The following is a 16300-nucleotide window of genomic DNA, read 5'->3' as shown; positions in this document are numbered from 1 at the left end:
CCACTGCTCACAATGTTTAATCCATCTTTCAAACTGTGAAGGTCAGCGAGCGAATGTTACCCCCGTTGAAATAATAGCAGCTGTTTGAATTTCAGCGAGCGCAGCCATTGTTTGGAACTGTAATGTAATTAAACACGTTTTCATTTTCTGTTTTTCATTATATTTTTGTAACCCCTCCTGCAATTATACGAAACAGAATCACACTGACTTATTCAGAAGCACGATGGCTGCTAATAAACTCCACCTCCTGCACTGTGAAGGTGTCATACTGTATTAACTATTTAGCATTTTTACTGTGATGCAAATGTATCAGCAGGTAATCACAGGGAAAGAAAACGGCTATTCACATAGGAATCGTATTCATATCCGACAGGACATTTTAACACGCTCTGACCTCAAAACCTAAATACATTCAACATGAAGAGGGGAGAAATGATGATGGGGAAAATGAGGGTGAATGATGTTGAACTTTAAATAATTTAGTGGAAAGTAAGGCTTTGGTGCACAATGCAGCCAGTTATTACAGGAGGTGATTCCCCAGATCAGTGTTTGTTTGCTGCCTTGTTTGAGCAGGTGGAGTGTGGGGCGTTCATTGGTAGCGCCATGGGAGCTGTGTGGGGCGAGGTGGTGGGGGCGCGCTTTCTATTTCATTTTAATTGGAAGTTGAAATTCGTGGATCAGGGTGAGACAGAAAGCTATTTAGCTGTGTCCTTGCTCTCAGCTGGGACTAAATGAAGAGGGTCATGTGGAGATGAGGGGGGGCAGTAATGAGGAGATGTCCCAAAAGGTTCCAGCACAGCCACGGCAAAGCTTGTGATGCCAGTTAAGGTGGTGCAGGGTGTGGGAAAGTGGCTGGGGGGTGTTTAGTGGAGAAGACCGGAGAAAAAAAGTGATAAAAGGAAGGTGGGGTGGGGAGTCAATAAAAAACAAACGTTTATTACATTTGACCGTTGTCCAATTGCCTAGCAGTTCCACAAAACTCTGTGTTTCTCAGTTATGTCGGCGTTTAGATCTTGTGTCGTGACATTCCTGCGCTGCTCACATTTAGTGCTTCATTTGATGTGAAGAAGGAAGCAACTGCAACCCTGAACTAATGAGGCGAGGTGGCTGAAAAACAGGTTGGAGTATGACAGAAAACCCAAAGCAGAGTTCACAAAACAAAAGTTTCAGAAGTGAATTCTACTGCTCCAAAACCCCACGTCGCTCCGCAGTTTGACAGTATAAATGCTTATTGCCCCCACCCGCCCCTGTGCTGCCGGTCTAGACACACAAACGCTCCCTCAGTCAGCTTGGATGGAATTGCTTGACAGAGCCAGACAGAGTTTTCAGTTGAAGGATGCAGCATACAAATGATGTTACATTGTTTCTGTTCAAGAAGAGCAAACACTAAACCTAAAGTTTTGTGCTGCAGCTTAGAACACTTTTTGTTTGTAAACACTGTGCCCTTATTGCCTCCAAGTGCAATTAGGGTCCGATTAATCAAGATATCCATTGTGGAAAGGAGTGCGCTAGTTAGAGTTAATGATAATTTACTTGCTTAATGAATCTCATCAGTGACTGGAATCACTGATGAGATAAGAACATGGGTAAATGACCGGTGCTACAACAAACACGGGTCAATTTATAACAAACATGTGTAGACACCCACCTACAATAACCACTCTGGATACACACACTACCACAAATGCACACACATTGAAGATGTGTATTCATAGTGGTCTAGCTGGTCTACCTCCACCCTGACCTTACCATACCATTTTATTGTGGTATCCCAAGGAAAGAGTAGCAGCTGTGTTGTTGGTACTATTCCTAATGGAAACACAAAAAACTGAACTGTTCCACTTGATCGAAACACGGCATTACGTTCCAACATCTCTCTATATCAGCCGCAGTGTCACCCCCCAAAACAACAGACACACAAACCAGCTCTCCGCGACACCACTTTCAAAATGGAAAAGGCAGTCAGCATGGTTCTGGGTGCAATCATGAAACCATGTGAGAATCTCTGAGTATGTTGTGATGAAGCCCACCGGGGGTGCTATCCTATGCAGCAGTTCCCATGTAAAAGTGTATAGTTAGAGCATAAAGAGGCGACAATTCAGTTGGAAAACTGCTGTGAATGAAGGCGCTATGTCCATTGCTTTGATGTTCTCTGCTAAAATGGAGCCATAACCACTATTGGTGGCAATTTATTTCACTGAAATATGAGGGTTAAAATAAGCTGGAGATACAGTAGGGAATCCATCACTGAGATCATCGTGTTACCTTTATGAAAGTTACTGTCAGGAATAATATAATTTGTGTTCCAGGGAGGTGGAATGGTATCTTAGTGGAGTGCTCCATCATCCAACAGCTTAGATTTAGATGATCTTTAATATGAGAAGATACAAAATTCCCATTACCCTCATCCTCTATTTGGGTATGACCACGTACTGTAGAAGATGTGTGCAACACTTACATGTGGTGAGTCAGAAGGCATTTTAAAATATTTTGTATTTTCCTCTGCTTGCAAGATAGGAACACACCTTTTTTATTTCACAGGCTCATCTTCACACCAGATGATTGTCTGAACCTCTGTCAGTATCGGGAACATGGTGACGTTTTATATTAGCAAACATAACCATTATGTTCTCACATGACTTTGAAAGTGGTGCGCTATTTTTCTTGAATGATGACATAAAACTGAATAGAACTTTAACAGAATCAAGAAGAAAGTTATATTTGAATAAATCCAAATAAAAACTCTTAGCAGAGTGGCATAAAGTGGCTGGCTACCATTACAACACTTCTAAATAAAATGGACTGATTGACCCTCGACTATCGGCTTTCTTTTGAGAGGCTTTCTGCTCTTCCACCTCCTTGGCTGTGAAATAAAAAGCCACCCCATTCCATATATCCAACTGTGACTGCTTTTGTTCTTTGGCCAATGCAAATTAAACGGATCAATTTGGCCGAGATAGCAAAGAAGCCCATCTCGTGTTTCTCTGTGGCCCCGAGTGGATGCTTACTGCCGGCCAGGGCCTTGTAACATTCCTTCAGCACCTTAAAAGCATTGCCCCCCCCTAATGGGACCTATAAAACAGTGAGAAAACTCTATTGTGACAATGGAGCTCATTGTGTCAGAGTGAACTCCTTTGGCACTCAGCGGAAAGTGGAATTGTGTGGCATATTTTTTTAAAAAGGCAGAAAGAGAGGGTGAGGAAGTAGAAAGAACTCAAATAAATTGGAATGAATGACTTCACTCTGTGGGAAACTGGGCTCTGTCAATCACAGAATTCCTTCGGGAGGAAGGAGACCATCGCTTTTTAGCTGTGTTTGTGGCAGAGTGTATTTTAATTAATCCATGTCTTTGTTCTTTTCTCCCTTTGAAATGAAGTGAGGTTTTGATGTTGATTATCCAGGAATGAGTTTTTAGAGTGGTATTTTCTCCCTTTGGCAGCAAACAAGAGTGAGTTTGCTTGACAATGGCAACACAGTGCCTTAATATTGACCATGATCCTCCTACAGACACTTTAACATTTCCCACCAGAGCCACAGACACTGCACCCGTCTGAGAAACTGATTCACCCACAAAACAAAGGAAGATTAGAACAAAATGTGTTCATCTTAAGAAGCTGTGTTCACCTCTCCCTCCTCGGTTCTTTGCTGTCCTGACTGGCTTGATTCCATGCTGACGGCCTAGTTTTATTCCCTGAAATCATTATTGTCTTCAGCTAAGGTTACCCTGCTCCCTGTGATTTGTGGGTAATGAGCTGGCACCCACCTGCCCGTGTTCAATTATTCTCATTGAGAAAGTGATTTCTCACTCCACGGAGCAAATCGGAGAACGCAAATGCATGGACTGTAATCAAGAATTAACACATTCATAACCAGCAGAGCAGAGAGAACTTGTCACACTGATAATGTGGAGTTGCTGGATATGTAGACAAAAAAAAGAGACAGGGACCAGGAAATGGTACATCCTCTCATCGCGAGTGTTGTAAAAGAGGTAACTGAACAAAACTTGTCACAAAGGTTGACAGAGACCGCTTCACTGATGTAAGGGATGTAAGCAGGAATGAATGTATACACAGCAACATCTGAGCGAATCATGGCTGAGCTGGCGCCATGTTGACAATCTGCAAACACAACTTCAGAGGCTTCACCTGCAACCAGGCTTCTGATGGACACAGTTGTCTAAGAAAACCCCAAAACTAGTGATTGAGACCATATTTACTGACTTTATAAATTAAGTAAAAAATAGAAGCTAATTTTCCTATAGACTTTCATTCAAAACCAATAGCTGATGGCTACTCAAATTATTTTTACTTCCACATTGGCATCCTTAGAAGAACCGGAGGACCTTGACCACTATTTATATATGGTCTCTATTAACTACTAGATATCATGTAATATATTTGTAATGTTACACATTTGTTTTTGTTTGTTTCTCAGATTCTTTTTAAAAGTTTTTTCAACTATAAAACCAAAAAAGATCTGAGGGCAAAATTCACCCTATGGAGTTTTTGCATTGCTGAATTTGAAGGATGAAAAACAACATCCTCTGAACTTGAAAATATTAATATGAGCCTTTTGAACTTAAATCATTTGAACTTTAAAGTTCCAGTGCAGAGGGAGAGAGTGAGAGAGAGAGAAAGATATCAAGTTTTTTTATACAGTACTTTGGTAAGTTGCCTGTGTGTTGTTTATCTGTCTTTTACCATGTGTTACCTGTTGTGACTGCATCAGAGAACTTCAGCCGTGGAACGGTTCAGTTCAGTACATTTTTTTTTCAGAAATAGCACCTTAATAACCAGACCCAACTGTTCCACTCTTTGGCACCCAGAGCAAAACGGTACTGTACCATTAGACTGGCTCCACCCACTGCAGTTAGCTGAGTGGGCTACAGAAAAACATCACTCCCTTGCGATCGGTGTAAATATCCCATGGAAGCCAAGGCAGATGCCCGCAGTCTATTGCCAAATAAAGCTGGATGTCTTGTTGAGACAAACAGCCACAAACCAAGCAGGAAGAAAAGAGCTGCTGGATAACTTCCATTGTTGTCTCTTGTGTTTTTGGCCGCTGTGTCACGTTCAAGATCATCATTTGTTGTCGTCGCGCCAGTATGACGCCACACTAGTTAGTGAAGGTGCCGTTCTAAGTCGAAACGCAAACCTGATGTAATGGAATGATGGAAACACAGCACTAGAGCTGTGAGGTGCAGCAGAGGTGCAGACAGGCAGACTGGCTCAGACAGGCAGTTGTTTAAACTGTTGGAGAAGCACGCATTTTCAATACTGATCAATCCTGTTCCAGAGAGGCCTAAATCATTATTGTGATTAGAATCTGTTTAATGAATGTTAAGGTTTATTTTTACCAATAGAATCCACTTCTGAAATGTTTCATGGGTGAACACTCTTGGTGTTTTCAGCCTAATGCCACTGTGCGCTGCTTCAGCCTCGCCTCCTCACTTGTGATGCAAAATGCGTGACTCTGTGTGCAGTGCGGGAATGAAACTGTTATACTGAGAAATACTCCATCAGCCTTGTGTTAACCCATTTGGCAATACAGGTGTTTGTATTTAAAAATGACACGCTGCAGCTTCAACAGCTGAATCACACAGAAATCTACATGCACATGCACTCAGCCTACAACGCAAAACATTTTCAGGGTTCAGATACTGGGTAACTTCTCTCCTGCTCAAATGCGATAAGAGGAGAGACATGATTCAAACAACTTGCAATAACTTGTAAAAGAAAATCCACAAAAACAAACATATCTAGTCTCAAGGGGGAAGAAACACCAACAAGACACAAAACTTTCCTCTGGGACAAAATGCAAGACTATTATTACTTTGGAGGAGAAGAAGAGCACCATTTACAGCCCTCTCTCTCCTTCTCTTGCCCCTGCTCAGTGTCTTTTCACACACTGTCCTTAAGAACTTCATTTGTCTGTCCTATTATGTGCTTGGGATTAAGTTGTGAAAGTTGTTTTGAATTGTTAAGCACTTATTTCTATTATACTTATCCTCCAACACTCCCTCTATGTGTGTGTGTGTGTGTGTGTGCATGGGAGTGTGAAGGTGACAGTGGAGCCATCCTGAATGCTAATAGACAAAAAGAAGCAAGTGAGAAAAGCTTTTGTGCAGAAAATGGTGGATGGCTGGTGAGCTGACAAGGTCACATTAAAAACACAAGCACACACGAGGTGATTATCACCACATATAACAAAGATGTTAAGTTAATAATGGCATGTTAAATTGCGCCGTTTTCATAATTGCTCATTGACAATCTATTTTCCCCGCTGTGGAATGAATCAAGCAAATTACACTCCCAACAGCGTGTGTGTGTGTGTGTGTGTTACCTGCACATAATACACAAACACACTAATTTAAAGAAAGAATGACATTACATCTGTGTTGCAGTTTGTTAAGATATGCATCAGATACTCAGCTGGTGGCTAAAACATATTGTGAGGTATAGTAATCAAATTCAGACAGTGCAACATTTAAGGACTAACAAGAAATTATGAGAATAGTTATAATAATGGCACATATATTTTAATATCGAAGCTTTTTCTCTTTGCTTATCCCCAAAATTAAGATGTCATTGTTCTTAATAAGCAGCAAGAAATCAGTGGATGCTACCAGACAGACTGTGCATACTTGCTGATCTTTTTGCTTTTAAAGGCAATAAATGCATTTAGTTACATTTTACCACTTGACAAATCACTGAGAGAAGACCTGACTGAAAAGAATGGCGCACTAAATTTATAATTGCATGCATATGTTTCCACATGTCACTGGGATGTCAATCACACCAAAACCCATATCATATAATTTTACATTAGTATCCTGATTGACATGTAGGTAGGCATAACTGTAGCTTAATGGCAAATGCAGATGATGATGACGATGACGATGACGGCCATAGTTGAGGAAAATGTCATTCAACATTACAATTTAGGGCTGGATCGCCATTCCGCAGAGTATTTTTGGATGTTAACTTCTTAATTGTACCCTGCAGCACATCTGTGTGGAGGAATCTGCATTCATTACATTTATCCACTCTAAATGTTCAGGTTTTTAATTTGTCACCTGTTTCTATATTCAACGGGGATAAAAAAAAAAAAAGTTAGAGCCTAGAATGTCCAATATTAACAAGGTTTTTATGTTGAAATTTGTATTTAGCTTTCGCTTCACTGAGCAAATCAACAAGTGCTACAAATCACTAATGCTTGTTAAATCGCCCAAAGCTAAATAGCCAAACACACTTAGAGGTGAAAAGAGCAGGTGACCAGCACAAATGAGGCTTAAAAAGAGCAGGTACCACACTCATCGTCTGTCACAGGTCGTGACATTTGGGCAGCAGTTCAACACAGACGGCTAATTGAGTGAGGAGAGGCCATTGTGAAGCTCAGGCTACATTATTCTAACTGAACTGGACTGCTGCAGTCAGCCGTGAGCAGGAAGTGTGACTTCTGTGTGCCTGACACTGTTCTGTGTGCATGCAGAATAAAAATGCTCCCTCTTGTGTGCAGTTGCGTGCTCGCCGCTACTGCTCACTGATTTGTTTTATGTGCAAAAAAGTGAGACTACATAAAAAGCCATAAAGATTGATCTAGTCATAATGCATGGGTACAGATGCAGCCACGACATAGCACTACACAGTGAAAGAAAGACAATTGATGAGGCGTGAGGTTGGACAATTTCTCACTCATTCAGAGAGACAGGTCAAAAGAGAAAGAGAGAGAAAGGAAGAAAAACTGATTTAGGGTTTGGGATTTATTGGTGTTTTCTCTCCATGTTCAACTCCTCCAACATTGCCTACAGCCGGCCTGGGGTCTGCACACTGTGTGGGCTTTAACGACACTGGTATTTTCAACTCAATTATTCACAAGTGTTAGTGAGGTCATCGTTAGGCCCCTAGAGGTCGCAGATTTTATGGGTCAAATCTGCTGCTCCCGCTGCAAACATCCACTAGGGTCATTTGCGTTGGAGAACAGAACTATTACTACTTTTTCTTAAGCAACATTTGATGACTTAATAAATTAAAATAAAATGTTTTCAAAACTTGAATTTTGAAATGAGAATGTAAAGTTACCACCGCTAATTACACCTGCAGATTTCTAGATACTTTAAGTCAAGTTGAGCCTCCAGTGAATGAAAATCTACAGACAGTAACCCTTGGTTTAGCACAGATAATCTGCTTAAAGACAAATGGGCTGCTACAGTACACAAATAATTGCACAGAGGCAAATTATTATAGAGCCTGTGGACAAGTGGAAGGGAATTGGTAGTGTTGGCAGTTCAAATCCTGGGACATGCTGAGGGCTCATGTACCCCTGAGCAAAGTACCCAACCTCCTATTGCTCCACAGGTGCAGATGTATGCTGCTCCAGCGCCTGGTTTGTGTGTTCACTATATGTGTGTAATAAGGGTGGGTTGAATGCAGATGTAAAAGTCCTTATCACTGTGTGTACAAATATAAGAAATGATCATTCTGAAGAAAGTGACATTCCTTTTAAAGATTTAAAAAAAAACGTACAAATTAAGGAAAAACATATCCGATATTTAACAGGCAACAATTGTGTAAAAGTAACTGTATACTGTTCAAAGAGTAAATCAGAAAGAACTGCTGGCTTCTAACTAAAACGAGAGAGACAACAAAAAGGGAGAAAACTAACATTTTGTTGACAAATCAGGTCCCAAATGAAAATCTGTGTTTGTTTGGTGCAAAATGTTTGATATGGAAAATATGAAAGTAAAGGAGTGCGTTCATTCTGCTCCTCGCTCACTTCTTTCAGTTTGATGTTGAACGGACTCATCTTCTTTCAACATGTTGGCTCAGTGATGTTGCCGGGCACCTCGCCACTTTGGGTTCCCTTTAAAACTCGCCAGACAAGGTGTCTCATTTAGACAACAAACACAGGGAGGCACTCTGACAGCTGGAGTCTTGATCAAAAGTGTCTGAACAAAGCTGTTTCTCTACATAAATGCTTTAGACTCTGCAATGCTTCAGCAAAGCCTTTTCTTCTTTTTTTTGTTAGTATCTCTTTTCTCTTTGCCTTTCTGTTTGATAAAGACTTTTAAAAGCTATCAGGCAAGAAATATTGGGATATTTGTCTTTATGCCTGTCAGTGTCAGGATACTCATCAAACATCAGTCCACCAACACACAAGCTATTCTGACTGGGGTAAGTTTCGCACCACACAGCACTAGAAAGAAGATAAGTGTACTTTTTTTTCTGCAATATGAAGTGCAATATTATTGTTTGACATTGCACATCCTGTGATTTCATTGCATTGATGTCAGTCCATCCTCGTCTATTGTTCATAACAAAGCCCTCTAGTAGTTCATCAGGCTGCAAAAAAATGTGCAGAAGCACTCAGCCAGATCCAAACGCGTGTTTGTGTGTGTGTGCTGCTGAGTGGGAGGGCCTATTAGCATTCATCAGACGCATAACAGGCTGGTTAATGTCAGCTGTTTATGTAAACAATAACTCATAAGGCCTTGGCATTCATTGGCTGATGACACAGTTGGCAGGGAGTGTGTGTGTGTGTCTGTACTTTTCTGGCACAAATACTGACTCAGTTGGAGACCAAAACCTGGTCCTAATGAGGCAGAACTGCATTTACGAGGAACTGGTTAAGTTTAGGGCTAAGATTTGAATTATGGCGAGTTCGAGGTTATGGTTGGTCATTAACTGGTTATGGTTTGGGGTAGGAATGAATGGAAATCAATGGAGTCCTATGTGTGGTGCTGAGGCTCCTGGAGTGATTTTATTGACAGATTAGCTGGAAAACAAATACGAGACACTGACTGCGTACGAAATTACGGAATTTAATTAGTGGATAGGCTGCTGTTTAACAACTGCTCTGAGTGTCATCCACACTATACTGGCAGTTTAGAGTTTTAGAAATGCAGATGTTTTGTTTTCCACATTTTAGTTTGAATGGGAAAACATGGAGACCAATGACAATGGAGTTATCTGCATTCACTTCCTGACTGTTTTTTATTGGCTACATCATCTTTGCTAATGTATCACATGACCATTTAGTGGCTGTCATTAAGTATGACTACGACTACGTTCTTTCAAAAACATTTATGGCCAGTTCAGGGATTTAAAATAAAATAATGTTATATTACGTTCTTAGTACTTATTTTCTATAGAAAAATATATTTTGATTTTACATTTTTACATTCTTAGAAAAATTGAAAAACATTTTGTTTAGTGTTCTCTATGCTTATATTGTTATCAAACAAATACATACTTTTGTTATCTTTCATTGAGTCATTCTTATTAAAATCATGTGGTATCTTTGGTTTTAATAGTGTAACCGTGTATCTCTTCAATGTACTATTTAATTCAATAAGATAACAATACATGTTTTTATGTCATTCCACAACTACCATAATACACCAGTGGTGACAACAAGTAGATACAGTTCTGCACATTCTCAGAACAAAACAGGTTTGTGGTCAAAAACCGTATAGTGACATTTTTTGTGTGTCTTCTGATTGGCCTGATTTTTATTAAGATTGTTTTTAAAACAGGAGGCCACTCTTGGAGTAACATTTTCAGATTCCTCTCTGGGTTTATCACCTCTGGGTTCCTGTGGTGATGACAAAATCCTGGATTCAGTCTGTAGTGTTGTGCATCCAAACCCAGCCTTAGAACTTTGTTATTTAAAGGATAGGGGGTGGGAGTTTCTGCTTAAATATAAATGGTGAAACAAAGCACTTAAAGAGTGTACAAAATGATACCGGGAAGTCTGTTCTTCCCGGTATCATTGTGGAGTACCACACATATAATCCATTACAGAAAGAGATTTAATAAAGGAGTGCTTAAAATCTTCAGGTACATTAAGGCTGAAGGAGAGGAAAGAAAACATACACACCCATAATGTACATGTACAACTTAGGGCCATCCTTTTAACCCTGTTGCTTGTTTCTTATAAAGTAGAGCAATGAAGTACAACAGATATGTAAATATATATATAAATCCATGATAAACAAGTGTTAGTCGGTGTGATTTTGTTCATGTGCGTGTGTGCGTGTGTTAGTGCATGTGTTGCTCATCATCCATAAATGTGATCTCAGCTCTTTTTAATTAACCCACATATTTTTATCTTACCGTCTCATGAGTTAGTGCTGCTATGCTGCTTGTCCATCAAATAGACAAAGAAAAGGCAAAATATCAAACTGTCATGTGTGGGAGGGAAAGGCAAGCGATCAAGCCTGAGATAAAGGCAGTGAAGGAAAGAAAGGAACAACTTGGCAATTATGTGCCCCTTTGAAAATGACACTGTGTCACCTCTAATGAGCGGACTTGTTTTTTTTTGAGCATCATCTTATTCATACGGGTGTCAGATTACAAAGACTCAGGTAATAGCCCCCTTTGAATGCTTAGACCGCAGGTACACGGATGCTCATGACTCCCGCTCGGTGCTAATCTCACATGTTGGGTTAAATGTGTGCACTCACCTAAAAACTAAATCTTGGTTTTAGGAAGTTTGTTATTTTGGTAGTGCAATGAACTATGTTTACAATTATAGCAATTATCAAATAAGAGTTTGAATAAAAGTAAATATAGAGAGCTCTCCATTCATGATTATAAGATAATAAAAAGATTTGCTGTGTACGCATGACTGGATATTCTAATATCTAAGACACATGCAAAACACATAAAATGGTCTCTTTTTTCATTCTAACTGTGGCAAGAGAAATATAATCCAGTGTAGATTATGTGTGAAATGATAACTTGAATTTCAATGAATGCTTATACTTGCACTCTGAGATACTAACCTACTTGCATTCTTGCAACCATTTATCGCAGCTCTGCCTATTTCACATCTTCTCATTGCACTTTTCTTGCTCCACGGCATGAAAAAGAGATCAATTCAACACCTTCTACATGGGTCAAAATGAGTAGCTGAGGCAGTGATGGGCAGAAACTGAAAGGCAAACTCTCTACACATTGAGCTCAGTGTGTCTGACACCTCTCAAGGTCATCCCTGTTCTCCCAGCAGAGAGCTTCTGTCACTTTTAATAACTTTTTAAGGGAACATTTTTTTTCTCTCTTCTGACAAGCTGACGGGGTCGAGGGACCAGTCGCAGAGTGAGACAATCACAAAGTGCAGACAGAGAGGAGGTGTAAAGTGAGGAGGCGAGCCTGCAATGACTGAGACTGAATAACAATACTTGATTAAAGAAAAAAAAAAAAAAGACACTGGCAAACAGAAAAGAATTACTGAGATGTATAAGTCTGATGTCAGTCAGTCAGAATGTATCATGGTCTTAAAACAAATAGACATAGATAAATAGAGATAAATGCAAATACAGGTGTCTGGCTGTATCTACTCATGTTACACTCAGCAGCACATTATTATGGCAATATGGCTGCCAAGTGTGTAAAACTATTTTTGTATTCTTATTATAATAACTGCCTGACAGAGTGTGGCATACAGTCTGTACTATGCTCGCTCCACAGGAATGCACATATACAACTTATTTCTTCCAAATCCCAAACCTCAACTTTGGGTATCTTCCAGGAAAAAGTACTGAGCCAGTTGCAATGCTCTGAAAAATTCACTATGTGGAACTCACCAGAATCATCTTTTTATCTTTTATGCAAGCTGGCAGACTGTGCTGGTGTCCCATTGTGACTGAATGAATGTAACGGGCTTGCTGGATCCCTGCCTGTGAATCCAATTCTTTAAACCACAAAAATAAACAATGACCTTATTTCATGTTTTAAGCCCACAACTGTACCTGCTCCTGTCTGTCCAGCCATTGGTCGACCATTGGATGGTTAGCACTCAGGGACGATCGAGTCATCTCTCTCTGGAACTGAGTGGTCCAGCCGCTCGCATCCCGTGGGAGACTCCGGTAGGCATGGGCTCCTCTGCCCTGCAGACAAAAAAAATAAGACGGAGAGATTACCTGCTTACATGCAACAATGAAACCCTTTATCAACAAAACATTTTCAATGACGAACACATTCTTTAAACAGTATTTTGTGGATTAGTCCTGTCTTTCTCTGCTGGCTGAGAGACATTTTGTGGTGGATGTTGGTCAGTTTGTTTTGGCTCATTCTCAAATACTGATTTTTTAATTCAAGTCTCACGCCATTTCATCACCCACAACCCTGCAGCTAGGCCTAAGCCGCTAATAAGAGGCCTCTTATAAAAAAGACCGCCACAGCTGAGCTCTTTCATTACAGGAAAAGGACCTTCCAAAATGCTCTTGCCAAGGTGGGGTCAAACACCAGCAGACCTGAGCAGACATGACATTGGCACTGAGCACAAAAACACACAGACGAGATTACATTCCAGACATGATGGCCATGGCTTTAAATTCCCAGTGATTGAAGGCTAAGGTAGCTTAGCATAACTTTGAAAGCAAATTAAAATTTTCACAGAGACAGAAAAACATAAAGGGACACATTTAGGACAGGAGTATCAAACAACTACTCAGTAAGGTGGGCTTTAAAAATGATAATACGATATTCCACCATAAAACACCAAACAAGCTTATTATAAATGCAATTTAATGTTGAATGTAATACTGTGATAATTACAACTTAATTACTATAATAAAAACATTGCTATCAAAGATATTAAGTCTTATATTGTGTCTGTATTCTGTGACCTCACTGGCAACTGTGCCTCAGCCTAACATGCTGAGTTTGAAGGAAGAGGAGGCTGCAGGCCATGTTTTCATTCTAACATGTGCTGGGCCGCATGCAATACAGTAGATTGGGGGGGATTGGGTTGATCAGTTAGGAAACTGCATTAAAACAGATGAAAATGTGGATTTATTTTAACGAGACATCGCACAACAAAAGAAAACAAACCACTGCACAATGAGAGAGAGTATGAAGAACATAAATAAAAAGCAAGTTAGAAAATAACACAAAAAGGAGAGATTGAGGGAGAAGGAACAAAAGAAACTTTGCATGCTGTAATAATCCATGTGTGTGTGTGTTTTAGTTTAGTTGAATGTGGCATGACGGTGGCCAGAGGAAACACTGCAGACAAGACTGTAAAACTCAGCTGGACATGTGGGCTCCAACGAGACGGCCCCCGATAGCCATCATAGCCTCGGTCCCCACTGTGCAACAATAGGATTTCTCTCCACAAACTTTTACGACACGTCAGATCGTAAAATGTGGAAAAAACCCAGAATCCAGATACATAACAATAAATCAGCAGTCAGACTCATATCCACTGGCTAATCCCTTCAGTTGCCTGTGCTACACAAGGTGAACCAAGATAATGAGGTATTGTAAACTCATTGGGAGACGTGATGAGTTTGCAGTGCTAGCTGATGACTGAGGATTCACACTCTGACCTATATTGTGTAGATTTAGCAGAACCGAGCTTGATTTATCCATAGAGCCTCAAAGGGAAATAGAGCAGATCATGGCCGTGGTGTAAAATGATCCCAGACAACCATGAGTCTATGTGTATGGTTGAGTATGGCTTATATCCACACACTCTTTTGGCAGCACTTATCACTGATGTATGGCCACTGTAAGAACAATGTTAGTGCCAAGACATAAATATATCACAGTCAATGGAAGACATTTAACATCTGTGGCTGACTGTATAAGAATAGACTTCATCTTCGACTGGTGGTGAATATATGACAGTTAGACATATGAAAAAGAGATATTGAGGATTATGAGGACTAATACTACCTTTTATTGAAAAAAAAGTGTAATAGTTCTGTCAGAAATTGCACAATAAAAATGACTGCCTCCAGGTGTTGGCTTGAAATTGATTTAAATTCAGATAACTGATCACCTGCAGCAGATAGGAGTCAAGAAGTAGACCTGAACATTACAGTCAGACATCTTTTTGAATAAACCAGTCAAAAAAGGAATCCTTTTTGCTTGTGATCTGTTAAATCACAGTCACTCTTGTTATCAATAAATGCAATGGTTTGTTTTTAATGATTAAGTCTCTGCTTCTCCCACAACGCAATCACAACGAAAACACGATATCCTGCACAGTGTACATAAAAGAAGAAGCCATGTGCAGGAGCAGGAGGGTCGAACTCATTTTGTGTGTTTTATTCTTTTTGAGGGCACAGACATTTCCCACATTTGCTCAGTTTGGCTTGGGACGACGGGTCAAAAATGACAAGCTGTTCTGACAAAACGACAGGTCAAGCGACCATTTTACCCCAAAATTTCTTCTCCTCCCCCACTGCGGAGCATGTCACGGCTCTGAAGACAGAAAGTGTCTTTAAATAGGATTATCAGACCATGCTTTCAGACAAATTAATCACATGGAGGGTTGCCATGTCACGTTCCAAGCACTCTATCATCTCTCTTTTTAACCTTTGTTTCTCGGGAAACCATCACATGGGGCAGCCATTTTAGAAGTTATTTGTCTTTATTACAAGCCACAGGGAGCTTGTACCTGCCTTTTTTTATAAGGATTCATAATCAGATGCTCAAAAAGGCATAGAAAATTGAATTATGTGTGTTTCACAATCTCTTCTGGTTTTTTTTTGGAAGGCAAAGACGGGTGTTATCAGGAAAAAAACAACGTTTAGATAAAGACTATATCTATGACACAGCTGGATATCTGCAAGCAGATCGGCACAGGTTTCACACGTGAGAGTACAAAAGAAAATGAGAGAGAAAAGTAAGTTGGAAAGTTGGAAAAAAAAAAAGAGGGCGACTGGAGGTTAGATTTCAGAGCACATTATCTCTGACATTATAATTGATGCTGATCCACTTTATCTGCAGCCTTGTGAAAAATAGCTTCTAGACAAAATGCAGAAGAATCAGCATACATTACCTGACAGTGGATTAATGAAGAATAAGTGTAACGATGATTTTTTTTTATGCTTGTGGAGATCTCACAGCTTATGAAATTGATATATAGTAAGTCAATAGTGTAGTATTTTCTCTACATGGCAGTCAGAACTCAAGGTTAATATACTGACTATTTACATATATAATACCTTTCTTTCCAGACTCCCACCAATGCTTGCGTTTGGTTTGTGGTTGTGCTTGTGGAAGCCAACAGTCGTGGACCAGCGAGCTGGATTCTTTCTGGATGGTTCCTCTGGACCAACTGGGACTTCACCAGGAGGAAGGTCAACCAGGGAGGGATCGCTGCTGGGACGGACGTGGAGTGGCATACCTGAGGAGGGGAAAGTGGAGAGTGGGAAGGAAGGATGAAATGTGGAGAGCAGCGGGGTGAGAGAAAATAAAGAGAGGAGGAAAAAAGATTTAGTGTAACAATAAACCATTTGCTGCTTCATCCACTTACAAAGTAGATCACATTTCCACTCAGGCTTCCA

General features: G+C 40.2%; 1 protein-coding gene across 4 annotated transcripts in view; it reads right to left on the bottom strand.

Annotated features, from left to right (window-relative positions):
* The window catches only part of LOC131462458 (partitioning defective 3 homolog), a 325725-nt gene that overhangs the window by 183379 nt on the left and 126046 nt on the right, over positions 1–16300 (bottom strand). For all 4 annotated transcript variants that reach the window (XM_058633698.1, XM_058633714.1, XM_058633708.1 and 1 more), the window contains 2 exons: positions 15959–16140; positions 12752–12889 (listed from right to left, as the gene is read on the bottom strand). In XM_058633698.1, the coding sequence (XP_058489681.1) occupies positions 12752–12889; positions 15959–16140 (320 nt within the window). The remainder of the gene's footprint in view (positions 1–12751; positions 12890–15958; positions 16141–16300) is intronic.

Source organism: Solea solea, chromosome 1 (genome assembly GCF_958295425.1).
Source record: "Solea solea chromosome 1, fSolSol10.1, whole genome shotgun sequence".
In the NCBI taxonomy this organism is placed as follows: Eukaryota; Metazoa; Chordata; class Actinopteri; order Pleuronectiformes; family Soleidae; genus Solea; species Solea solea.
Note: the sequence above shows the minus strand (reverse complement) of the source record. Positions and strands in the feature narration are given on the sequence as shown.